The 26,610-nt window shown below is 35.4% G+C and overlaps 2 protein-coding genes across 2 annotated transcripts; both read right to left on the minus strand.

The window, feature by feature from the left end:
* Positions 1–2,009: 2,009 nt before the first annotated feature.
* Positions 2,010–22,004, minus strand: LOC124406973 (ecto-NOX disulfide-thiol exchanger 2). Its single transcript, XM_046882721.1, has 10 exons — positions 21,630–22,004; positions 19,161–19,455; positions 17,839–18,428; positions 16,509–16,726; positions 15,551–15,745; positions 14,120–14,303; positions 12,093–12,199; positions 6,041–6,235; positions 3,940–4,249; positions 2,010–2,405 (listed from the first exon to the last, which is right to left on the minus strand). The coding sequence occupies exons 1-10, from the start codon at positions 21,676–21,678 to the stop codon at positions 2,188–2,190; spliced, it is 2,361 nt and encodes a 786-aa protein (XP_046738677.1). The 5' UTR covers positions 21,679–22,004; the 3' UTR covers positions 2,010–2,187.
* Positions 22,005–23,121: 1,117 nt separating this feature from the next.
* LOC124406768 (THUMP domain-containing protein 1 homolog) lies at positions 23,122–26,610 on the minus strand. Its single transcript, XM_046882349.1, has 5 exons — positions 26,300–26,610; positions 25,208–25,390; positions 24,828–25,072; positions 24,227–24,452; positions 23,122–23,470 (listed from the first exon to the last, which is right to left on the minus strand). Exons 1-5 carry the CDS (start codon positions 26,489–26,491, stop codon positions 23,357–23,359), a joined length of 960 nt encoding a protein of 319 aa, XP_046738305.1. The 5' UTR covers positions 26,492–26,610; the 3' UTR covers positions 23,122–23,356.

Below are 26,610 nucleotides of genomic sequence, written 5' to 3' on the forward strand. Positions count from 1 at the left end.
CTGGAAAGGGCTATCCTCAAGCAATGAAACTAAATCATTATTCAATTTTAGCAACTTACCTTAAGTTTGAGAGAGAAAATATCGTACTGTTCTGAATTACAACAAAAGATTTGCTGATTGATAACACAGATCTGCAATCAAAACACTGCACAGATTTTTTTCAAAAATACTGTACGTAATGAAGGGAAATAAGTCACTTTTGGATTCAGTACACTCGAAAACATGATATTTACTAAAAATCAGCTGTTTGCGTTTCTTATAAATGTGCCCTTGATCATTCTCTACAGCGTTCTGTTGTCTAAAAAACTAAAGCGTGCAAATTTGATTAATACTAGATCTATTTATACAAGGCTGTAAAATCCTGCTGTCACTAACACGACGGCACACAGACGCGTAAGACGATAACATTATTTCCTAGATTTTCCTCACATTTTACCCTCCGCACGAGGCCAACGCGTTACATACGCCGACGTGAATTCACGGTGTCGAGTAAAAAATCTGTACCAAATTCAAGGACATTTCCAGGACATTCAAGGGTATTCAGGAAAAATAAAAGTACACGAATGCAGAGAGCACTGTACATAATCGGCGCGACGTACGCGATATACTTTATTTCTACTACAACCTGTTAGTAAGGAAAAACGAAAAACGCGATTCGAAACGAGAATCCACTTTTTTAAAACAGTTACTCAGTAAACACAAATAAATATATCATTCGCACCGCACCTTAAAAATATAATATTTCCAGGACACAAGAAGAGTTCAAAGATATTTCCTGAACTTTTTAAGAACAAGCAAAATCCAAGAACATTTCCAGGACCTCAAGGATGTCCAGAACTGCTGGATACCATGGTTATCAATAATCTAAAATTATTCCGTGCCACATGAGTTAAATAATGCAAAATGACGTTCCGACTAAACTGCGAAGCGCCAGCCTGGTGTTGGCACAACATATTATGCAAGCGCGGTCGTATAGCCGTACTTGCCGATTTTGCCGCTGGTCATCTCCGCTGCCAAACTTTACGAAATACAAAGCACCAATGACCCTCAATCAAACGGCAGGGTATCGGAATTTAATATTTTGCAAAGATGTAGAGTTTTCCACGGGCTTTATATCATTTTGTGTAAATCGCCGAAAGTATGTTCAGAATTCTGGCAGTAACCGTAACCGCATTTCGAAGAACATTTAACATTTTCACACATTTTTAACAGGTTGAGTATTCCACCACTGATATCGGTAACTATAGCTCAGAGCTGAATCATCAGGAGCGCTTAAACGGGTTTAGGAGTTTGGATGGCATGCTCGAAACTCGTTGAGGTTGTTAACGTGTTGGCTGTGAGATATGGAAGGTAATTCACAACAAAAAGATGTAAATTTAAGCATGCTACAAACAGTTTTGGATCTAATTACTCACGTGCAATAGTGCACATTTATTGATCAACCTCTTTCATCAGCCCCTGAATTTCAGGATGATTCGATAAAGTTTTATATCCCAAACTTAAAGGTGAAAATTAAGTAAACGGAGCGGCACAGGTGTTAACAAATATATATGCGAATTAAATTAATACACTAACTTTTACAGTTTGCTGGCAGTCTGACTTTGAAAAAAAGTTTTTTTTTTTTTCAGGTTTTGAAGATCCCTGATTTTGAATCCCTGAAAATCAATCGACTACGAGACTCGCTGTTTGCATGTTCCTCTTGTAAATGATGTCATATTGTGTTAATTCTTATACCAAAAGGATATACATGAGATGTATATCCGTAGAGTTGGTACTAAAACATCTTGACACACGAAAATTTTCAAAATGATTTAACATATATCTTTTCATTTTGAATATGCTCCTTGTATAGAGTAATCACAATATACATGATCTGAATTGAATGACAACTTCAACTCTGATGAGAAAAACTTTATGATAATCTAGTAGGCCCTATTCACCGCAATGATAATTACAATTTTCTGTTATCATCGAATCGCTTAATTGAATTATGATTTTAATTTGGCCGGAATTTAGAAAAAACCAAGCTTCATGCCTTCGGATCCTAGATCGATTCTCACCCATCAGAAGGTATGTTCACTTAGGATCATAGAATTGCTCGCCTTTAGCATATCTTCAATCGTCTAAGTCAATATTATTAACTTATCTACTGTCCGTGATAATATCTAAAACCATTTACAATGGACTTCAGTGCCCGCGGTGAACATTAAAACCAGAAAATTGCCAGCGCCTTTCCATGTTTGCACCAATACCGGAGAGTTCTTGTTTGAAGACTTGTGGAAATCGTTGCATTAGGATTTCAACGTCGTTTGGTCTAAGTCCTGGTTCCATCTTTTGTAAATATGACCATACATAATCGACACTTGCACCGAAGGGATGAATATGTAGAAAAGTAGCTATCAAACCTGTAAAATTAAAATCTTAACTGTAGTAACATAAAATCTTATTCCCTTGATGTAAAAGAAAGTACAATTTGCCTATTGCCATTATTGGGTGCCATGAAAATTAATATTTATGGGAACATTCGAGGGGAAAATATTTCTCGCCTGATATGGTCCTTCCATATTTATGGAACAAAAGCACACAAATCATAAGTAGTAAACCCATGCTAAGATCAACAACGCATAGTACGTTTGATGAGAATAAATAAAAAAAATAAAAAACGAATACGTCACAAGCTCAAAAATTACAGGGTTTCAAAAAAAGAAGGAGATAGCAGTATCGATTCTATAACAAGTGACACCAATTTCCAGGATTTAATTAATTTCAAGAATTGTCAATGTTTTTGGGTTGTGTTCAATAATGCAGTTTCCGCATTACCTAGCACTTTCACATTGTATTTGATAAACGTAATTATTCGAAATCGAAATTATGTCTGTTAAAAATAACACACTGTAAAGTAAAGAACTCACGACAGAATAACAAAATATTACGTTACGCGACAAGGGAATAAAGTCGAGTTTTATTCCTGTGTTACATATAGGACTTTATTTTCGCCTCAACTCTCTCTAACCGCATTATTGATTTGAAAATAGAGACTCGCGATATCTTCCGCAATATTGGGTGTAAAATTGAGAACGTAGATAAATAACGAAAAAATTCATATCCGAAGTAAATTAAATTGCGTGCGCTGCTTCCTACTTCCTGTTACAAATTTTCGTCGCGTTCACGAAGTTAGTCCCACCAAATGACATATGCCGAGAGCTGAGATGTCACACATCAATTTGTAACATATTCTATCATATTTGCGCAAATCCCATTTGTCCCACCAATGAAGGGAAAGTTAAGAAGAAAATATATGCCAATTTGTCCCACTTTTCAAGTCAAAAAAGTTAATCACGGTTGAGTTAGGAAGTTCCAATAAGGTGTTTAACCTATTTTCACTTCCGGTTTGAAAAGGGTTTAAAGTTTAAATATTTTTAATATTCTCTAATAATTTTTTTTTCAGCTTCAGTTTCAGAGTGCTTATATATAGAGAAAAAAAATTGGGCACTTTAAAGAAAATAGGGAACCCACTGTGTAGCCTGTAATTTTTATATGAATCATTTTTATTCACCTTATTGCATGTTTGAACCGTTGACGAAAAACATAGTTTCGAAAAGATTTTGAATTTTTTTCAGCCATTTTTCATTTGAATTGGGACCTATTATTCTACAGAATATTTTATAATTACTTCTTTATAATCATACACCTTCTATCGAAAAATCATTGCGATCTCTATTGTTTCTATAAAAAGAATTTTCCTACTATTGCCACAAAATGTCTCGATTACTAAGAACCAACGAATCATACATGCTTGTAAGACAAGATTTTTTCTCTCGCAAACATAAATAAAAATCTGAAAATACGTGTGATTTATGTGCGAACAGTTCAGTAAAGTCCTATTTCCTCTACGCCCCTTAATTTTCAAATAGACATATGACTGAATCGAGTCCTTACCGATTAATTTAGCATCTCGTTGATTAACAGGTACACATCCAGGCAGGAGTACCGGTGGTTTTGGGATCCTTGGCTCTTCATTAATGTCATCATCCTTGTCCAAAGTAATTATTTCACTTTCTGCAGGATCCTCCTTTTTCGTCGCATTTAATTTTCCCGTCAAGTCCTTGATCTTTTGATCATCTTGAACCTGTTGTTTCTTTGATTGTACAAGCTGTTCTTGCATTCCTTTCAAGGTTTGCTGCAACATCTTCATTTGCTTGTCCTTTGCGTCAAGTTCTGCTTTAGTCTCAGATTTGAGGAGATCCACCTGAATATATCACGGATATTTACGATGAATTAATTACTTAAGGTTTATCCTTTAAGGAATTCTCTTTCGGCTATTTCTCTCCCAGGATTGCTTGCTTATTTTTTAATCCATTTTGTAAACATCCGCAAATTGATTCTCAGTCGACACTGCCATTTGTTGTCGTATTTATGATTGAAACAAGAATACCTAAGTCGTATTATTTTGTACCTAGATCTTTTACTCGTCATTTTTTATGAAGGAAAATTTTGAAATAAGTGACTTTGCGGGAGTGGGATTACCAAACAAAATCAATTAGAACAAGATTGAGCGTCACTCCATCATCTATCTCTCAAACAGTATATTATGTATCTAGGGCGTAAAATCTCGTATCAGGTTGCGAGAACAAAAAGTTTTTGGTTGAATTTCATGTCGCGACGCTTTTCGCTATTCCTCGCGTTGCGAAAAATCGTCGTCGGATAAAAGAGCATTCTACCTAAATATGAGCGTGTTCCTTGATTCATTCTCTAAAAAACCTGTAGCTTCGAAGGACTCGTAAGTATTTTATATTTTTCGAAGTGCTTCGAAATTAAATCATCAATAATCGTTATGGCTCCAAAACAGATAAGTTATGACCGTTGCTTCAACCCGTTCAATTTAGGAAAGCACTCAAGTGAATCCGCGAAAAATTTGAGACGTGTACTTCCGATGATGCTACAGAAGTAGAAGATGAAAAATGTAACAAAGTCCACAGACATGAAAATCTGTGACTATTGTCGGTTGGAACTTGCAAAAATGTCTGAAATCGGTGAAATGAGTGATAGTTTTTCACTAACAAGTGAGGATCCTCAACCTGTGCGATAAATCAATCGTTAAGCGCTGGAGAGAATACTATGCCAAGAAAATTTCAAAGATTGTTATCTTGAAAATCACGTTTAAATAATATAATTGTTTATAAAATTATTGATTCCATCAATTTGTAATAAATACAATGAAAGTACGATTGAAGAGTTTTGAAATGAGTTTGGCTGTAATGTACAAAAAAAGGATCCGAAGATATCGATGGAGAGCATGATTTCAATTTTTTGCCATTTCTTCGAATATTCAATCCTTTGTAACTTTTGAACCATTCAAGTTTTAAAAAAAAGTAATTTATGCATTCATTTTGCTCTGAGAATCTGTAAAAAAATTACGACAATTTCCTGACATATATCACCTGACGAGCACGCTGGCACTGGCAGCCTGGGTTCAAGTCTCGCCACTTTTTTTTCATTCTAAATTATCAATAAATAGTCATTAAAACGAAGCCCATACTTTTTATCATGTAGCGTATATAAAAAATTTTCTTTTCAGTGATTTTCCAGTGTAATTTTGGTAGGATTTCAATGCAATTACATTGAAAATACAGTGTAAAAAATTCTTAACTACACCGTGAAATCTGGGTATAATTAAAGTGAAATCTCAGTGTAACCTCAGTACAATTTCAGTGGGACGGAATCCGCCAGGTTATAAACCGATATCGATCATTTTCAATTTCGCTTTCTGATAATGCATAACGTGATATCGGAGACAACCCGTTATAGGTAGATCTAGGTGTCATATTTCACGTGCAGCGTGAATCCGACCTCGAATTTCGGTTATGGCAAATAAATTTTCTGCACAATAAAATGACCTGCAAACCTAATTACTCCCAGCACTACTGTACTAACTTCAACACCAAACTGCACTAGCCCTCATCATTGTTCAGGATTGTAGCGACTTGAACATAATTTCTCCTTTCGTATATGATTGTTAAGCTTTTGACACATCACGTACCTCATTTTTGTATGCTTCCAATTGACATCGCAGACTATCATTCTCTTCCTTCAAATTTTGCAACCGTTCAACGTCGTCATTAGCATCAGATAGACTGCGTGACTTTTTCCGTTGAGGTTCATCCTCGGAATCCGAGACGTCCATCTCACCTTCACCTTCCATCAATGCCTCTTCTAGTTGCACTGCTTTGATTTCCTGCCATTAAATTTTTTACAATTCATATGTGTGCGTAGACGGCTTAAAAACTTAAAATTTACATTCATAATCATCGGCATGCACATCCTACAATTGCGGCGAAGTACCATACTTGTACAATAATACAAGATTATGTTCCATGTACGAAGCCATTCATTTTTTCCGTTTGACTAACACTAGAGACAGCCAACAGCACCGTGTTCCCTGGGTGAGTGACTTTAAATCGTCGTTAAAATTGATGTTCATTATTTCACAAGCATGTCATTCGACGATTTTATGATTCATTAACAAATAATATTTGGAACTCGGTGCAAAGCGAAGCCTGTAATTATCGTATAATGGAATATCTCTGCATTTAAGGAGGGCCCACGCGGCTGAAATCAGCTCCATGAAATAATGATGCGACAAGGTTGCAGATTTTTTTGGAGTGCTACTTCTCTCGAAAACCAACTTTGCGAAAGCTCAATATTTATCAAATATTTCTTCGTCATTTTAGAAATCGTGATATTTTTAATAAACGAGATGTCAAGAAATCCAAATCAGAGATTGTTCGAAATATTCTCCAAAGTACGTGAAAAAATCAGTGATCCTTGATATTGAAAATAATACGAGTTGACTGAATAATATGAAAGAAATAGTATTAAAGAAAAAAACCAGAAACCATGTTACATCATTATTTCATAGAGGTAATTTCAGTTGGTGCCCCCCCCCCCCCCTGAGGCGAGGGTACACCCAACATTTCAGATAATGACGCCTTAGTGTTGAGAAGGACGGTAAATTTATTTCTTGAGGAAGTTTTTTACGAGCAACTCGATGGTTATGAAATGAAATTATAAAAGCAAAAAAAAATTTTTAGCCTTTTTTGGACTTTTCTTCTCGGCCAAATTGGAGTATCGTAATATTCATCCGTAAAAGTTTGATGAACATAATTTTACATTCGGTAAAAACAGATGACTCAAAAAATCAATTTCTCGTATTTTTGAAGCATACTTAAAAAAAAAAAAGGAATCATTTTCTGCTTGAAAAGTAGCCTAAGACCTATTTTTATAAGTAATTAGTCATATAATCGTATTTATACTTCTTATACAAAATATTGGAATGTTTGTGTAATGACAAGATCGTGGTGTTGTCCAACTTTTATTGCTCGCCTACTTTACATGTTACACCTTTGGATTGCTTCAGCACTTGTGCTATCCTATTTGCAATAATTTTTTTAGAATTCCTAATTGTTTAATGAATAGCATTGTTACGAGCTTTACCCGCCTTCACTCTTCGCAGATCTCGACGATGCGCTATGATTTTCGCCACACAATAGCATAAGAATTTTAAATACTAAGGGAAGTCATGTCTCGGCCCGATTGAAAGATCTTCTATATACCGTGAGCATGATTTACGCGTTTTTCGATGGGTGTTTTCCGTACACGAAATAAAAATTTCTATGACGGTCGAGGCTGTGAATGCGTATGCGCGGAGTACTGAAAATACCACTTTCAAGTCCCAGGAGTTAAAAGTGGTCTTTACTGCACTCCGCGCATGCGCAGTCGTGAACAAATCGGACATTACGCGAACCTAACCTCAATTTCGTGCTTCGAAAAAACCGCGTACTCTCTAAAGTTTTGTCTGTATAAAGAATCGTGTGCAACAAGGAGGCAACGGTCTTTTCGACTCGTGTATTTGCAATATTCGGCTGTGACTCTCGCAAGCATACCCACTTTCGCCTCATATGCGTGCTCACCTACGACTCATATTGCAAATTTACGCGCCCCCCGAAAAGACCGAGTTTGCCTCCATGTTACACAATATACTATTATAACAGAATATGCTTTCCAAATTTCAACTTGATTGATGCACCTAATCCAAGATGGCGAACGAAAGAGAGATGCTTTTTTTGTATATGAAGAGTCCCCCCTCTCGCCGCCATTTAAGCTCGACTTATTAAGCATATCTAAAATGGCGGTTAGATTAAGAAGTGACTTACTAGGGTGGGGTGGGGAGCCCTTTACCACCCTTCTACAGGGTACATTTCTTTGGCCCCATACACTTCCTCCAAATTCCATTTTGATGTATACACCAGCTCAAAAATTATCCAGGGATTCCAGTGCATTTGGTACATCCCGATATCCAATATACAGTAGAACAACGAGTCGAGACGAAAGGACCGAAACGTTGACACAAAATATCACATAAATTTTTGTTAATACCGACCTACGTATTCAAGAATTTTTCTACAATTGATCTACGAGATCAAGACTATTTCTACACAGTAGAACAACGTTTATGTGTGGTAATATGGGGGGAGAGTATCTCGGATAAGTAAAATCTCGGATAATACGGAAAACATACCGCACATAACTCAAGCCATCGCGATATTTTCCCCTCGACTCCAGAAACGGAAGTGTCGCGATTAAAGCTCGTAAGGGAAAAAATCGCAATAGACTTTCCAATTTTATGGATGTTAGCGATATACAAACACTGATACATGGAGTCTCAGTTAATCGAAGGGCTGATAAGCGAGATTCTACTCTACTGCTGAATTTACCATCGGTTGAATCCATGGAGGAGTATGATCGAGCATTTTCTGTTTCTGGGATTACCTCGTTTCCTATTTATCATTCGCGTTAACTTAAGGAAGCACAAGGCGTGAACCAGCAGGTATGCGACGATCAAGTGCGTCAAGGTAACTCTATCACGAGGGGTATGATTAAATAAAACTATTTTTTTTTTGTCGTACATTACCTGTAACACTTTTATCGTTGCGTATACAAAATATCAGAGTATTTAAACCGTAATTTAAAAAAACAAATCAGCTTTAAAAATGTTGATTGTAACATTGGACCCTATGCGTCACGTATGTTTGTCCGGTTTGCAATCGACAAATTTGTATATTCCACGATCAGATGAACAGAATGAAGAATTATTTATACGAGGAATATAATTACTAACATTTTGTTTACCGCATAAAAACGTAAACCTAATTTTTATTCCGCAAAAAAATTAGCGAACAGGGTTGAAAACAAGTTGGAATCAGATGCCCTTATGACAGCTGGGCAGTCAGGCCACACTAACATCCGTTAAACGTTTAACGCGTGTAATATATAAAGACCCGTTATAATCTTCTGTTTTATTGATGTTGATCTTATGAAACTTATCACTAGCGTTAATCATATGTTTGCGAATTTTTTTCAACAATCGAAATCATAAGAACCTTATTTTCCATTCCATAGATAAATCAATTTTATATTGTATTATGAGCTATCACTCACAATATTTCTTACCCCTGTGTCTCGTTTGCTCAGAGCCAACGATAGAGTTACCTTAACGTGTCGATCAAAAATCTCTCACGACTACAAGTGTATGTACATATTCAGCCATGTGCGTTTTAGTTGATTTAACATAAATATACTTTCATAACAATTGTTTGAATTCACTTCACAGCTCCGGAACTGCCAATTCTCATTCTTGAATGTACCTACTTATTTTACCTTTATCAAAACAATGTGAAATAATTTTAATCTCAAGAATGCGTGATTTGTTATTTTATGTAAGACCGTAATCAGCCATGTGAAGCTGAAGCTAGCAGCCGGACTTAGCAGCCAAACCTGGTAAACTTTTTGGGAATAGGAAAATGCACTTCAGTTTTATGCTCATAATTCTATAAAAGGATTGAAGGTTCATGGTATTTCACAGAACTTTCATTTTCGAACTTCATCACCTTATTCAAACGAACATTAGAACATTTGGCTGCAAGCTTCAGCCTCGAGTAAAAAATAATTTGTGTGTTCCAGAATGTACATTTGACTTATGTATGGTAAATAAGAAATAAATCTTGAGGGTGTTTAAATTTATAAGCGAAAATAGGAACATGTAGAAAACATAAGCTAGGTATGTGTGGTAGATGTTGAATGCCGCATATGGGACATTCCATGCTGTTTCCTGCGAGTTACAGAGCTTACCCTCCTCGATTTTGTTCTCGATCTTTTTCCATGTAGTCCTACGTGGAAGGAAACACCTTCGAATAATTTAACAAGTACTTTTCTTTGAAAGTGAAATGACGAGAGAGAAAGTCTTCACATATCTTAAAAAATAAAATAATTTTTTGTCTTACCGAGCAATGAATTCTTTCATGCGCACACACACTGAAACTAGGCATAAATCAGTAAAATCATCGGTAGCCTAGTTCTCCAAAAATGTCGTTTAAAAAAATATAATTGATACGTAATTCGAGCTTCAAGTGTTTGTAGATTACGTGAGATAATTGTTTTGTTAAAAATACGACCGCAAGATTGAACTCAAAGGTACGGGAAGTATTGTGAGAAATGTTTTGTAAATCAAAACAATATCCACCTGAGAGAAGAAAGCCACCGAAGATACTCTTAATGTGTAATTCCAAGGTTTGACAATTGAAGATGCCAAGTATACACTTTGCATCAGGTGGCGAAGACGAGAGATATAATTCTTTTCTGCACTTCAGAGGTAATATAATATTTTTGATGGCATAGCATAAGCAGTGTCTGTTTCCAAAATTCGATTAATTGATAACACAGTGCAATTGGTTCTCAAATCAGTCTATACTTCAACGCCTCCGGAAAAGTTTTAGTCACATATAGTCCTTTTGGCTTGCAGGTGATCGTAGAAAGTTTTAGCGATTACTCCCCTCATGCTTACCTCAATGATGTTGGCAATTATTTAACTTTGCTTCTGAAGTACAGAAATAAATATACCACGCAATGAAATTTTTGAGTAGCGCTGAATTCATCCTTCTGGAAATCCGTGAAGATGCTTGGCTTGTAATCTGTCTGCGATCCATGTGTTCTCTGACGGTTTCGAGACCTCAGCGCTATAGTACACTATTACCTTCTACACCTGATATCCTGTGATTGACCAACTCTAAGCTAAAAATTTTACCTTCTTGTTTGTCATTGAATTACCAAAGACAAAAATGTCATGTGGAAAACGTGTCTGACTGTCTGGCTGGGGGTAACACAAGGCTGTGTATTTTTCCCGTTCCACTTACCTGTACTTACTCACTTTTCAATGATTTTTCATTATGCAAATCGTTTTAAGGCCATGAACGATGTAGGGAAAGGTGGGATAAATCGAACCCCCCCACGCCTCCAATGAAAGTTATAAGATTTTTGCACTGAGAGGAAAGATTCTTTGAGGAAAACGACCATTTTTTCACGGAAGACGAAAAAAATGTTTTGTGGCTCAGACTAAGTTTTACTCTATCTTATGAAATCTTTGTTTGCACTAATAGAAAAGGATTTGCACCAATGAAATATTTTATTGAACCACCAATTCTTTTTCCTCAGTGTGCTTAACTCGTTTTGTATAACATTTTTTACAGGGTTCATTTGCCTTGCCTTCTCCTATAGGTGTTCCGAGACGTAAAATTCTGCAGTTCGATTGGTGGGTAGTTTGTCAGCTTGCAAAGCTAGTGTCCATTTATTATAAGTGAGTTTGACCAAGGCAGTATAATAAAGATTAACAAATACTCCTTCAAAGATGAAAATATTTTTTAACTGGTTTTGAAACTTCAGAAATCTTACTGTTAGGCAGTATCTCGAAAAAAAAAAAAAAAAAAAAAAAAAAAAAACTATGCACAACGTATTTAATGCGGTGGTGAAATGTATTAGAAACTTCAAACTGCAAATAAAAAGCGGTTGCAAAATTCCGAATACATATTTAATGATAAGATTTTACTTTCTTATTATAGTACAATTTGATAATACTTGACAGCGATGTTGCCAGTTTGAAATTTATCAGAAAAAGCCTAGGCCAAACCAACTATAATTTATTACTACCGAGATCAAGTATTTGGGACACTAGGTATGTGAGTGTAAGTGTATTTACATACCGAAGACTGTTTCTTCCACATCTCAATATTCTTCCTTTGAGCCTTGGTGAAGTGGTCCCAAACCTTCTTGTGACTCGCCGCCGTGAACACACGTTCAATCTGACTGACTGTTGATGATGCGGGTGTTGCGTGTCGCATACAAGAACACAACAAATCCTCTATTGTACACCTTACTTTACTCGAAAACTGACATGTTATACTGCACTGTATCAACTTAGTCGTACTTCGATAATAAAGTTACATCCAGATCCAAAATTACCGTAGGAACAGAAAAATGCCAAGATCCTGTGGTCTTTCACCGTAACGGTTCGCACATTTTCACTATAATTTTTCAATCAATCAGTACAATTCATGGACACACATGTGTGAAGGGTTAATATCTATGCAACTTGACATACAATACAATTGATGTTACTCATAATTCAAAAGTTGAAAGAAGGTACTTATAATGATTCTTCGATTATTTTTATCATATATGCATGATTCGTACTGACTGTAAGTAGATTCCGTATTTCTAATACTTCTTACTTTAAAGTATAAAAACAGGTTACGATATTGGCTGTACGATGTCCGCTAAGTTCCCTTGGAATGGTCAGATATCACCAGTTGCATTGCTTGCGTAATATAATAAAATGACGGCAGTTTCATTAATAGTGATACGTGGGTTCACACTCTTTTGACGTCCTTTCTAGTATCCAGTATTCCTTGACGAGAGATAGAGATCTGATGATAGTTTCAGACTGAAATCTACGAAATTTTTTACTAGCTTTCCTGTGCTTGAATGTTCGCCTCAGTTTATTTTATCTTGAAATTTAACATCACATTCTAGATGAAAAAGATGCGGAGTTCTCTGCTCAGTAATATAAGTTCTTGCATTATTTCAATGCAGTTATCATTTATGACTGCATAGATTACCGTCTGAAACTGTATTTACATCAAGTGTTATTCCCAACACCATTTAAATCTTAGCATTGCCAAGCATGCAATTTTCAAATAGTGTCTATAATTATCTAAAAAACTGAATTTATCGGTAAGTCCACATTTGACCTTTGTCGAGCAGAGGTAGACTAAAATCAAAAATTTTCTTCACCCACCTTATGATCTCGGCTCTTCAACTGTTAAAGTGAGTTACAACTAAGCTAATCAAAATAGTAATTTGAGAGCAGATTCTTAATATTACGTAACACCTAATTCCATGAAACTCTATTTAATGCCATGTCAGTCATTTCCCATTGAGAAATTTTTTTTTTGAATAGTTTAATGAAAACTTGCCCATCCTATGCTATTGTACAGTAATATTTACGTGATGTATTTTATACTGTGGTACAATATGTACTCAAAGTATTTTCAATATAAGTTAGAAAAAGCGTTAAAGGTACTTTAAAAAATTTGAAAGCATTTTTTCAAGTGATCACGAAAAATGGATCTCGACTGACTTGGTTTAGTTATTCGGTAGTAGGTGATTTTCGATAATGACATAAATTGAAAAAAGTTCTGGATCTGTCATGTATATTCTTTCGAGTCACTGTCAACTGAATGACTATTCATTTCATAAGAGACTAATCAGACTTTGAATCTATTCTTACATAAAAATTGCAATAAACCAGTAGGGGAGTAACATAAGAATACGATGAAACAAGATACTGTGTCGTGATATTCTTTGAATTGGTGCTCTAAAATGACTTCAAAAACATACGGTAACAATCAGCTGATTTTTACGGTTTCAAAAATCACGTACATGACACTTTTCATGGATCTGAAGATGAAAAAAGCTTGCATCAGTTGGTAGGTGTAATCAAGAATGTATTGCGAAATTGCCGAATCTATATGATAACTATGTATTAGCCTTGATTTGATTCTGCGATTGTTGTGAATACATCACATTATATTGTGGAACAGGAACTCAGGAATGATCTCAGGAACATCTGAGATACTATTTTCATGACCACAGACACTTACCAGGTAAATTGACATGTCAGAATCGCATCGCAATTACGCTATTACAAAAGAATCAATAGCAAACTTACATTGAATCAGCAGACCCTGCATCCGGCCCTTCATCAATTCCTTGGCTTTGTGGAGTTCTTCCTCATAAGATGCCTTTTCCGTAAGCAGTCGGCGCACATGTGAATTCGTTGATTGTATCATTGAGTAGAATGTATTTGAGTTTCGCTTGACACAATCACCGCGTTCCAGCCAAGTCACTACCACCTGCCATGACATCAATTTATTAGTAATTATAAATTATCGTTAGCATAATTTGATGTAAGGTGATAAAAAAGTTCTGTAAGGTGCCTCAGTCGTGTTGTTCGGGAGTTGAACACTCTTTTTCTACTTTCAACGTATTACTTGGAGAATTTGATTTCTCAATTGAAACTTAATCAACTCAACTTATTTCAAAGGTTTGTAGCTTTGGTATAATTATATTGAGTAATAAATCAGTTTATACAAATAAAGCTGACGTGTTTTATCCCCTGCAATTCTAACATAAACGTCAGACGTATCAGTTGTTTACTCTTGATAGAAAAAAAGGTCCTCAACTTTTTTCATCAACCGTGTTGAACGTTAAATGATATACGTGCGCTCTTTTTCAGATTTTTTGTTCCTTAATAAAAATGTCAAAGAAATACCCGAAAATTCATTCCTCAAAACACTCAAAATCAATCAACATTACAGAAACTGCGTTAAAATTTTTGGATAAAACCTTATCAAAAGCGGAAATTAAAAAATGGAACACATTTGGAACTTCGAATATTAGACTTCTCAACAAAATCTTTCCAGATGCGTTGATGATTGGACAAACAACAAAAATTCTCTGCACAGCAATCGCATTCTTGAAATTGCTCTACATGCAAACAGAAAAGATGTGATCGAGTACACTGGGAAGAATTGAAGTCTGTCTTTAAGAGAAGAATTCGAAATGGATCCATTCTCAATTTGCAATACAACGACATGGGACGTTTTCTAGAAGATGAAAAGGAACTTGCTGTTACAAAACTGAAAAACGCTTGGAAAAGTGAAAAAAGCTTAAAAATAGCATAACCGGCTCTATTGAGAGCGTGCACAGTACTTTGTTACAAAACCATATGCGCTCAATGTTAGTTGCAGGATGCTGTAATTTATAGTTGAGATCGAATGAAACTTTAAATCTATCAATTTCACGTACGTCCCATTTTTTCAAGTAAATAGCAAAATTTGTCTCTGCAACTTCGCACACTTTTGTTGCTGAATTTGGTTTCGGAAGTTGTCGAATAGTGGAAAATAAAAGGCACCCTGACAATGATCCTTCATGTAACCTATATTTACTCGCTGTGTTCTACCCTCAAATCTTTGATTAATACAATCATGATATCTCACCATTGTCAGAGAATTTATGCACTAATAAGTATGTAATTTTTTTTTTCGTTATTGACAGGTGAAATAATTGATTGAATTCATACGTAATAATAATAACTTACTTGTACTGCTTTCATGAAGGAGTCATCCTGTTTGATCTTTTCACATATGTTAGATGCCTCATGATCCGTGTAGTGAACCACAGGTGGTGGACTTGAGGGTGGTCGTTGTCTTTCTTTTTCTACTCTTTCTCTGTGCCGCTGCTCTCGCTGCAACTGCCTTTGTCTGCATTCCCATTCATATTGGTCATCCCTTGCCTGTCCACAAGTACGAAACATCATAGATTATTATAAGTAAACTGTTATGCTTGAGAGTATTTTTGCAATTAGATAAAATAGACCTGTTTAATTCAGTCTTGAAAAATGTGTGGTCACACGATTTTCGCAAAGTTCGTATTCAATGTCGACTGAATTTCGTTCGCATTATCTTGTACGCGGCAAGTCAACCAAATCGATTGAGTTGATGGAAAAATTGTTGCTTGTAAATTTGCCTTTCATAAAAAAGTTTTGATAATTCAAAGAAACAAATTTGGTTTTGTAGCGTAAAGAAATCTACATTAGAAAGAATGAAATAAAAGTCTTTTGGTATCACTTATTGTGCTGATAAAGAGTCAGTAAATAAAATCTATCTAAATCGAAATTCACAAATAAGCTAATAAAGTTAGATACATCGGAATATTTCCTTGCTATGATTGTCTTTACAGTTCCTATTCAGGTCCTGCCTTTGAACCACTAAGCAAATCTGTTTGATCGAAGTATTCATCATGTTCTAATTTCTGAGAATCTCTTTCGGCCACTTCCCCACAGGTGACAAGGTATCAAGCTTCTATTGTGCCATTTTTTTTTCATTGGGTAGTTTAGAGCGCTAGTTTACGTGATAGACTGACTCCCAACACTTACACAAAGTCAGAGCATAAAATATCAAACCCCAATAAGGACAAATAATAAAATTTCCGTGAAATGGTTGTACATGATGTGATAGTTGGTCAAATTGCATTATAAAATACATACGAAGTTTTACCTGGGCAAAATCTACATGGAGCCGTCCAGTGTTAGCTGCATCTCCACTTGAACCAAGCCTCACTCTGTATCCAGAAAGGTAAATAGCTGCATCAACACTAGCTTCTAAAACGAATCGAATGTGACAAAAGTTCTTCTTTGAAAGTCGTAATGTCGTGATCTCGCCACATCGCTCAAATATCTCTTGGATAACGGCTTCAGTAATATTCTCTGGAAGACCTGTCAATAAACATCATTATAATAAATTACTATATGAACTAAAGCTTAATAGAAGGATCGATTATACGGGACCAAAATGATAGCTGTTGCCTATTTGTAGCAGAAATGGAAAGAGCCATAACAAATCTCAATATGCTGATTTGTGCTATCCGCGATTAATGGGAAACCTTGTACATGGGGCATTCGATGCCAACACAACATATCAACGAAATTGATATTTTGATTTGGTCTTAATTTGTTATCTTTTTGTACTCTGTGAAAAAGAGCTCCATGATTTATTTCGAATTTTTTTATCCAGCTATTCATGAGGTATGAATTTTTCAAAATTTTAGATATTGTTGTTTGAATGCCCATAACTTTTTAACATTGCATCAATTTGAATGCTTGTTTTTCAAATTGTGTGTTATTCAATGAATTTTTCAAAAATTTGATACAAAAAATATCAAACATTATTCACTAAATTTCTTTCAATTTGTATATTATACTCTGATATTTTACATAGTTTGTATCCTTCAATTTTTAATAACTCTCAAAAAACTGCTTCCTATTTCACAAATATTGAGCCTGATCCCGTCCTGGGAAAATCTTAGTTTTTTTCTTTTAATTAAACAATTTTAAGTATGATTTTTAATGTGTTATAAAATATCTGATGTTTAATCTGAGTATACAAAATGATAACTATCTGGAGTGATAAATATGGGAATTTAAGTATTTGCTTCGGTAGCCGCTGCACAGCACTATGAAGTAAATACTAAATTTCCATATTTATAACTCTAAATAGTTATTACCTTGTATACTGAGATCAAAAATCTTGATACCGTAGTTCCAGTGTTGCATTTCCTCCAACAAACAAGAATATGTATAGTGTAATGGAAATTCAACGATAAACTACTCAGAAGCAAATTGACTGTTTTCTAGCTTCATCTAGGGTTCTTGAACTGCAGCTACACAGATAAGAGTTCATTAATTTCAGAAAAGTTCGTGCAAGAGAATCTAGGTTTAATTATATTCAAGATAAGAAAATTATGATTTCATTCTAGTCTACGGTCACAGAATTACATGAAAATTTATCTGTGTAAACACAAGATTACATTTAAAAAATATGATTATACCTCCAACAAAAATAGTTCTGCATCCTGGAGGTCTTTCTCTCGTGGTTGGTGGTGGTGCGTTCGGGTTTGGTGGAAACAGAGTACAACTTTTGCAATGAATTATCTCTTTCGTTCCCTGAGAATTTGCAGGTGGAGGTGGTAGCGCTCCAGTCATAATCTGAGCCGTAGCTTCTGGCATTATTTGATCAGGGCCTAACATCTGAGCACCTAGCATCCCTCCGTCGTGTGGCATCATTCCCATTCCCATTGGCCCATAACCGTGACCCATATGATGTCCTATAGCCATCTCACGCATCATTGGACCCATTGGACCCATAGGTCCCATTCCCATCATAGAATAGCCTACGCCCATACCCCACACTCCTGTCGGTGGCTCCATCTGAGATCCCATGTTTGGCGTGTGCGACGTACTACTGGTACTGGTATTAGATGATGGCATATCACTGCCGCTTGTATTGCAGTTATTATTGTTAGAGTTCGAAGTGTTCCGTTCTTCATTTCGCCTGTCATCTCTTCTGTCTCTCTCAATTCTATCATCTCGTCTATCTCTTTCACGATCACGCCTGTTGTCACTTCGCTCATTTCTCAATCTAACAAAAAAAAATTTGGATCAAGAAATGTCCTATTGGGGTGAATTTCATTCATAAACATTCGATCCCACATAAAGTTTTCCTAATTTTTTTTACATACAATTTGACCTATACGAGTCTCTTACACATCATTAAAGCTACACCGTTCGTTTGTTCCAACACTGTTCAGTCCTACATGGTTCGTAATACATCGTTCAGTCCTACGCGTGGCCGTTTCACCAAGAAATTACTCTATCCACTGTACTGCTCAGTTAACGATGGCGTACCATGAAGCACCATCGAGGCAAAGAATACAATTTGTGAAAAGGAGAATATAATGGAATACTAACTACAACGAGCAGTTGAAAATTAAAAATATTTTGGGCCTTCGTCCGTAACAGATGTGAATTCATCTATGACCTTGGAGCTGTTTCCCAAATATTCGTCATCAGAATGATTGGAGTGAGTGAATCCGCGAACTTTTAAATTCCTTTCCGAGAAGGCCACGTATAGGACTGGATAATGTAACACTGGACCATGTAGAATTGAGCAGTGTAGGGCTGCGCTGTGTATGATCGACTGGTAAGGATGTTAATTTAATTATTTCTTGGTACTCCTGATTTCAAACTCTTTTCCTTTTATAAAATAAAATTGCCTTTTATTTCATAATCTCATGTTACGTATTGAAATAAAATGTCCTATCACCGGACTAATTCTAATTTGAATAAGAATTATACCTTTATATGTACATACCTTCTTCCAATCTCGCGATTATCCCGTTCTCGTTCGCCGCGCTCTCTATCTCTGTCTCTATCTCTCCTAGTATCACTTTTATCACTTCTTCTGTCATTGTTGTCTTCGGTGCTCTCTCTGGTAATTGGAGGTTGATTTTTATTCGTACTAAACTCTAAGGGGGAATCATTCATCCCTGGTATTGTAATGGCAGGTGGAAGGGGTGGAAATCCGGGACCCATTGCCGTTTGTGCTGTTAACTCCATAAATCCCTGTGGTCCAGGTATCGGGCCCAGAGGTCCCATTGGCCCCATTCCTATTATTCAGACAAGATGCATATGTTGTGTACTACCGCTTATACAGAATTCAGAAATAGTAATTTTGCTACGAATAACTTGTTATAAAAACTGCAAAACTGTGCATGAATATTAGAATGTACCTAAAATATACCTGAAAGTAATAAAAACACGAATAAAGATTTTTTTAAACTTGTTGAAAAACAATACGGGTCTAATGAAATTCAATCTTGTTTCGCCAGTTCAAATTTTATCGAACTCGGTTACCCAAAATGCGTGTACTCCCCCTTGTCAGTGAAAATTCGGAGAGCAATGCTTATCAAATTCTTTGAAATCGTTTGGAAGATACCAAGGGTCATAAAAAGAATCAATGAAACAGGCAGACAGTTAATTATTGTATAATAAAGACCCATTACAAACTCTCTGTACTTATTCGACAATTTGTATTAGGTCATACATTATGAGTGGGATAAGATAATGAAGTCATTAAATATAATTAAGACCGTAAAACAGGACATAGAATGACATCTGTGAGGAAGCAACAGAGAAATCCTTGGATAATGTAATACAAACAACCTGACGAGTTAAGTGAATATTTGAATCTGGCGAAACATCATAAACCAAGTTGCTGAAATATGGGATTTTCGATTTCGACAGTGAGACACACTTTATGGGAAGATGCCTAGACGATGAAACGCATCAAATAATACTCCATAGAATCGTGCCATTCTATTTCACATTCATTAATTATAAATGTCGTTCTTGGTAGTATGCCTGACTCAAAAGCAGAATAACATAAAGCACGCTTCAAATGTAATCACATTCAATAATAATTTACTACGAATCCTGTAGAAAAACTCAAAGACAACTCATCAACATCGACATATCACCTTCAAAGATACATGGCATATCGTGAAAGATCTACGTCAGCCATGCCATTAACCAATTGTTGGCATACTGAATTATATCACAATTCGTTAAATGTTTTCGCATATTGAGTTATGTGCAAACAGTGATCCGATTATCTTCATTGCTTCGAAATTCAGATTAAATTAGTTTCAATAATTTTGTGTAATTTCGAGTCACATGCAATAGATTTCATTACCGTATTGAGCCATTCATAAACCATTCGTACAACTAGGGTGTTTCTTAACAAGGGTGTTTCTGAATTTTCATGCTCCCAGGGGCTCAAACGCTTCCATATAAATAAAAACAAATTGCCTGTAAATTTGAGCTCTTAATATTAACTCTAAGATAGTCTGCTTTCCTGTCAAAGTTTCTTGTGGAAATAACATGTGAAAAACATATTTTGTTCTTTTGAATTTTATAACTAGGTGACGAATTCACCTAATATTTTGAGAAGTGAATATTTTTGTAGAGAGTTAAATGCTTTATAAAAAAGGTCTCTTAGGATTTTTTACTTAGTCTGCCGGTTCAAAAGTTATTCGAGCTCAAAGTTTAATTTTTATAAAATTAGCAATAATATCAAGTATATTTGAAAGATTAGCAGTTGTATGATGAAATATGTTGTATTTTTCTTGCACGTTATTCTATTTAAAATAAAAATATATATAGAACCATATTGGTTTTTATATTCGAGGTATCTGTGCATTGATAATCTCGTTATATATTCGTATAGTGTAAATCGAGTTTCTCTGCACCGAATTAATACCAAGTACCTGCAGGCGAACATAAGCTGCCAAAATTAACTCAATCATAAACGAAGAAATTATTCAAGGCATCGCTTAAATAAAACTATTCTTTTAAATGAGGTTGAACTTCGGCATGCTACTGTAATAATGTATATTTATATTAACTTTAGATTCATCAAAAATGTCGCAGGCCATAATAGTACAAAATATACTCTTAATTAATGGACAATGATACGTTTTCTACCAAATAGAGAAGGGTAACACAGACTCTAAAGATAGGCACACTGTCAATAAATTACGATTTGGGAAAAATTGTTACTCGGCAATTGTTTTAAATTTAGTTAAAAGAAAGCTAAACTACCTCAACTCCTATAAAGTCATTATACATGCAGTTGCTTAGAAGATTCATTTTCAATGTCCCGTTTTGTTAACGTTGTTAATTTCAACTTTTCATAAAAACCTGTTTGGACATGAAATTAAATACAGTGTTCGGAATACTTCTTCAGTTATTAGTTTTGTAAAAGTTAGAGGTTAAGTCGTACCCATCGGAGGGATCGGTGTTGCTGGCATTCCTGGGAAATTGTAAGCCATTGTGACTGAGCTCCTTAGTTCCTTTCTTCGTCGTAAGTAATAACAATTTTTTTAACGATATAACGGTAATCGGTATCTCTCATGGGTAAGTTTTAGCAGGCACTGAATTGGGCAGCGCGTGGTCGATATACAGCGTAACTTTGCGTCGGCACAATATGACCGCAATGATGACAGCGGATATAAAACGAATCAGAATCACAGGAGAGTGAAGACCGTTATCACAATACGTTTACCAAAACACACTGGACTAGTTTTGAGTAAACATAAAACTGATTACTGAACTGATTACTTAGCACTCTCATTTTCAGTACACATGCAATGGCGCAGGAATCACATATGCCACGAGCTTTGATGGATTCTACTAGGAATTTTAGAACCCACCGTGTTGGATGTTGGATCAGCACTGTTTGTATTGCCGGTTGTGCGCCGCAGATTCTATTTTGTTTTCTGCTCGATCGGTACTGCAAACGGTGCTCATCCAACACCATGTTGCGAAAAGTGGGGGATATGGAAAGGGTCTAGTAATTTGACGCAGCAGCAGCGTTGCTCATGAATTTGTTGCTCTGCTGTTCGGATAAATGCTTAAGGCAGCAAAAACTTGTGCCGAAAATGCTAGTAACTTCAAATGAATTACTGCTGCTACTGCTTCTTTTTACTGCTCATGAAATCTTGCTTTAAGGGTGCATTCCGAAATTACCTGGTAGCCCTAAAAAAACCCTAGGACAGAGGCGAAGCTATTCACGAACTCAGGGGCAGAAAAGGGATAAAAGATTGTTGACAGTACCAGTAGTTAAGCCACCTCAAGACACCCTGGGATTGCGTATTTAACGGCTGCTTTATATCGTGAAAAATTCTTCTTTTCTTCTGTTTCGACCGAAACGTTGATTTTAAATTTAGTTACTCTGTTCTCATGTTGATGAGCGTTTTCGTTTTATATTTTGGCTAGTCTCATGTAATTCCACAAGGTGCGCTGGAGTCAAAATTTTCAAAGGGCGCATATTTTTTAAATCATTCATGAAAAAACCGCATTTTAAGCGCGAGTATGTAGTTATATCACCTCATTTTTATGCTTCGACTATGAGATCGGTGCGTGCGAGAACAAAATTTGGAGAAAAACTGTACTTGTAAATTTTTCGCGAATAAGCGTTTACGAAGATACGTACAGAACTATCTATATTGAGAAAATTCACTTTGCTTGACGTGACCACATTATCTTGACCTATGGCAATCTATACTTAATAGATATTTAGTCTCATAAATATTACAAAATTAGAATCACTTTCAATAGTTATAAAGTGATAACAACCGGTCAAAGTATAAAAAAATAAAAACAGTAACATTTCACAAGTAGATTACTACTGTGAAGTTGCACCATCAATTCTCCACCTATTTATACATGCATGTCATAAATAAACGATTTAGTATGTGGAAATAATATTTTCGACTGATAAATCATTTTATGAAAGCAATAACAAATGTGGTGTTTCATAAATCTATCAAATATATATTACACGTTTAATGTGATGTTAAACCCTGCACACGGATATCATTTTATCATATACACTTCAGTAAAGACTGTTGTTGTTATTGTTGTTGTTGCTGTTATTGATGTTGTTATTATTTCACAGGAAATCATTGAGGGCTGAACTGGTGATCAACTCGTTTCTTCTTTTTAGCATTACACGTCAACTGGCAACTCTACTTGTTTATCACTTTTGGACTCATCGGTTTCTGTCGATTCTTCTTCCGGCTTAGAATGCATTGGTTCCGGTGATGCAGCGTTAGCAGAATCCTGTGAAAATGTTGATTTCGTTAGCGAGTTTCATTAAATATCTTTACTCTGAAATTTTGCCAGTGACTAATTTTCAAAAATGGATTCTATAAGATTCAAGAGTTAGCTTTCATAAAAAGAAAATCAAAATGATGTATTTTGACAAATTAGCATTAGTTGAAATTGGTCGGGAAAATTCCCTGGCTTTGTCCTGACTTTGAATTAAAATTCAAACCAATATTACCAATTCAAGTATTTAATTAACAAATCTTAGACTCAATTATTAATCAAAAATACATCAAAAATCTATTTAGTGGTAGCAGGCGCAAGTATTTGAAAGAAGAAAAAATTCTTTTGCCATTGCCGTGCCATTTCGAGTAAGTTGGCTCAGCTGCCTTAGAGACAAAAATATTGCCAGAGCAAGATGTCAACGTCGAATAGTATTCAATTATTTTGCGCTTGCTAGTGTTCACCGGTTCCATTCACTGCTACGAACATTGAGAATTCGGGACTATAAACTGGAAAGAGAGCTTTGCACTCCCAACTGCAGCTTGATACGAGTGCAGTAAAACAAATCAAAACCAGGAATTTCTGCATAAATGATTATTAACCAATAAGTTCAATAATCTTGCAAGTACTCTGTATAACTTCACAGAGTCTCTTGGAGTTAGAATAAAACTTGTAAGATATTGTTAACGCAATATCAATAACTGGCGAACTTCAAGAATGTAATAAATAAGTCTTGAAATTATTTCAGTTTAATAGTAAAATGCAAACCTTTTTATCTGTTTCCCTGACTCCGCATATTTCCAGCAAATTGTACTTCTTGTATTTATAATAACTGGGAGCTATTGACAGCAGACATACTCCACGTATCACCTCTACAACAACGGCGAGTTCAGGATTTTTTAGGTCTGCTTTATTGCCGGGGTTTTTTTTAGCGATGATATCAGCCAAATCCTCAATTAATTCACCCCGTTTAATGCTGTTGTTGCTGTGCCGACTAAAATTAAAATATAATATTATTACAAACAGACTTTATTAGAACCAGAATATTATTTGAAATCTGTGCGAATATTTTTCATTTTGATTATGATGAATAATCATCTTCGCGATGTATTCTGTAATGTGAAATGAAAAAATATCTGAGAATTGATAGAGTCGCTACAGTCAAGAGAGCCATTATTCATTTAATCGATTCATCCATCTATTTAATCGTCATCGAAATTAATAATAAAATTTATTATGTCGCAACTATTGTAGATTTTACAGAGAAATAAAATTTACCATTACATTTTTGAGTGTGATTGTTTATTTGTTCATTAACTGACTAATTTTCAAGCACTGAGAAAACTACTGTGGATAAAAAAATACGTACTTGAATATGATGGCAAATGTTTTCGGTTCTTGGGCAAAATATTTTTCAAACAACGTGTTGGCCTTCAATTTTATGTCATCCATGTATGCCTTACAAACAACTTCAACAGGCAGCAGCCGCATCAGATATCGAGTTCGCTGTTTTTTCGTTTCATATAATTCTTTGATGATAGTAGAAACTAACTCCAGTGGATTAGGTATCGTTGTTCTTATAAAAACGACGCTTTTTACACCTGTGTCTACAACCTGCAAGCATATAACATGCAGAGTACTACAATGCTAAGTAACAGTGCGCTTATGCTGTTTTGTTTCCAATGTGTTATTTGAGTGATTTTTTTCTCCAATCTCTGTTTTTATATTAGTTAGGGCAAAATCGCTTACTTGGAATCGACGTAAATTCACAGGCTTTTGAGATTCTGCCTTTAGTTCGGCAATTTCTTTTTTCAATGCTTCTGAGATATCCACTGAATCCTGCTCTTCCTCTGATGCTTTCTCATGACAATTTTCAGTCTCACTTTGTACGGTCGAGACTGTTTCGTTTGATGCTCGCGTAGGAAGTTCAGTCTGTAAATTTGTTTCAAGAGCTGATGAGTTCAACCATACCATGGCATAATAAAGAATGGATTAATATGAGCAAGTTTTTGGCACACCACAGTTGTACAGACTTTCCAATAGACAGGATGCTTCGTCTGTAACTTAATCTTGCGTGACGAAAGTGATAAATTTTCAAAGCAGCTTTCTGATTGGTCCAATATACATATTTTATATTGCTATATTTCGAACCACGGAAAAAATTACAGAATAATCCCGTTGGTCTGAGAAATTCTATGTACTGTTCACGTTATTGAGTGTAGGCCAGTTGTTGGGTTTGTTTTTAGTTCAGCAGTGCTGCTATTAAAAAGATGTGTGTATGACGAAGAATTAGTTGTAAAGTTGAAGTTCTTAACATCGAGATGACGATACATTCATAGAAATGCTTGTTATTTCACAAATCTAGAATTGTTTGAAATTCAATAAAACGTAATATAGCATTAACACATACTTATATTGTGAAAAGTCGACTACTTTGAAGTTATTCTAACTGAAAAATCGTGATTTTTACAGCATTTAGTTACGATAACATTACTAACTTCAACTTCATTGCCCTATTTTTTCTCTAAAGGACAACGAAGGCAATTTAGTTGGGACTTTTCTGATTAACCGATTTTCTGCCAATAATATGATCTCATACGATCAATAACTTCACCTTACTAGATTGTGACTCTGAAAGTCACAAGGTAATCAATGATAATCTACTTCATACAAAAATAAACTTGAACTAAATAAACAATTATACATACTATTTAGTCTATTTGTTTGGTGAGAATTCTTGCGAATGTGCAGAAAAGAATGTGCAGCGAAGAAGATTTATTTTTTCATTCATAGTTTGTATACCCAATGTAGCAGCATTGTGCCAAAATCACTTGATCGTACCTTTTCAGTTCCATAAAGATTATCTGCATATTCTGACAGTACACTGTACACTTCGCGAACGCAGTCTTTTTCTCGAAAATTACACGTGCAAAAAAAGCCTCTGATTCCTGGCTCCAAATTATACTGTTTCCTTTTCTTCTGATGATTGTGATATCCAGAGTAGTAATTCTTCTTACGTTTTTGCAAATCCATCTTGACGTTAATTCACTTTATTACTCAATCACTCATATCTTCACCATCAAACAAAACTTTAGATGCCGGAACTGTTCGCAGTTCACCGACACATATTCTAGGTTATGTGAGGTTATGAG

The sequence above is a fragment of the Diprion similis genome, chromosome 6 (genome assembly GCF_021155765.1).
Source record: "Diprion similis isolate iyDipSimi1 chromosome 6, iyDipSimi1.1, whole genome shotgun sequence".
Classification (NCBI taxonomy): domain Eukaryota; kingdom Metazoa; phylum Arthropoda; class Insecta; order Hymenoptera; family Diprionidae; genus Diprion; species Diprion similis.

Excerpts from the sequence above, each read along its gene's own strand:
- LOC124406768 (XM_046882349.1), bottom strand. The coding sequence starts at position 26,491 with ATGGATTTGCAAAAACGTAAGAAGAATTACTACTCTGGATATCACAAT. Across the intron at positions 25,073-25,207 it reads TGAATTTACGTCGATTCCAA|GTTGTAGACACAGGTGTAAA; the intron begins GTAAGCGATTTT and ends ATATGCTTGCAG. Across the intron at positions 24,453-24,827 it reads ACATTTGCCATCATATTCAA|TCGGCACAGCAACAACAGCA; the intron begins GTACGTATTTTT and ends TTTTAATTTTAG.
- LOC124406973 (XM_046882721.1), bottom strand. The coding sequence starts at position 21,678 with ATGGCTTACAATTTCCCAGGAATGCCAGCAACACCGATCCCTCCGATG. Across the intron at positions 16,727-17,838 it reads CAGAACTATTTTTGTTGGAG|GTCTTCCAGAGAATATTACT; the intron begins GTATAATCATAT and ends GTTTATTGACAG. Across the intron at positions 14,304-15,550 it reads CCTTCATGAAAGCAGTACAA|GTGGTAGTGACTTGGCTGGA; the intron begins GTAAGTTATTAT and ends ATGTCATGGCAG.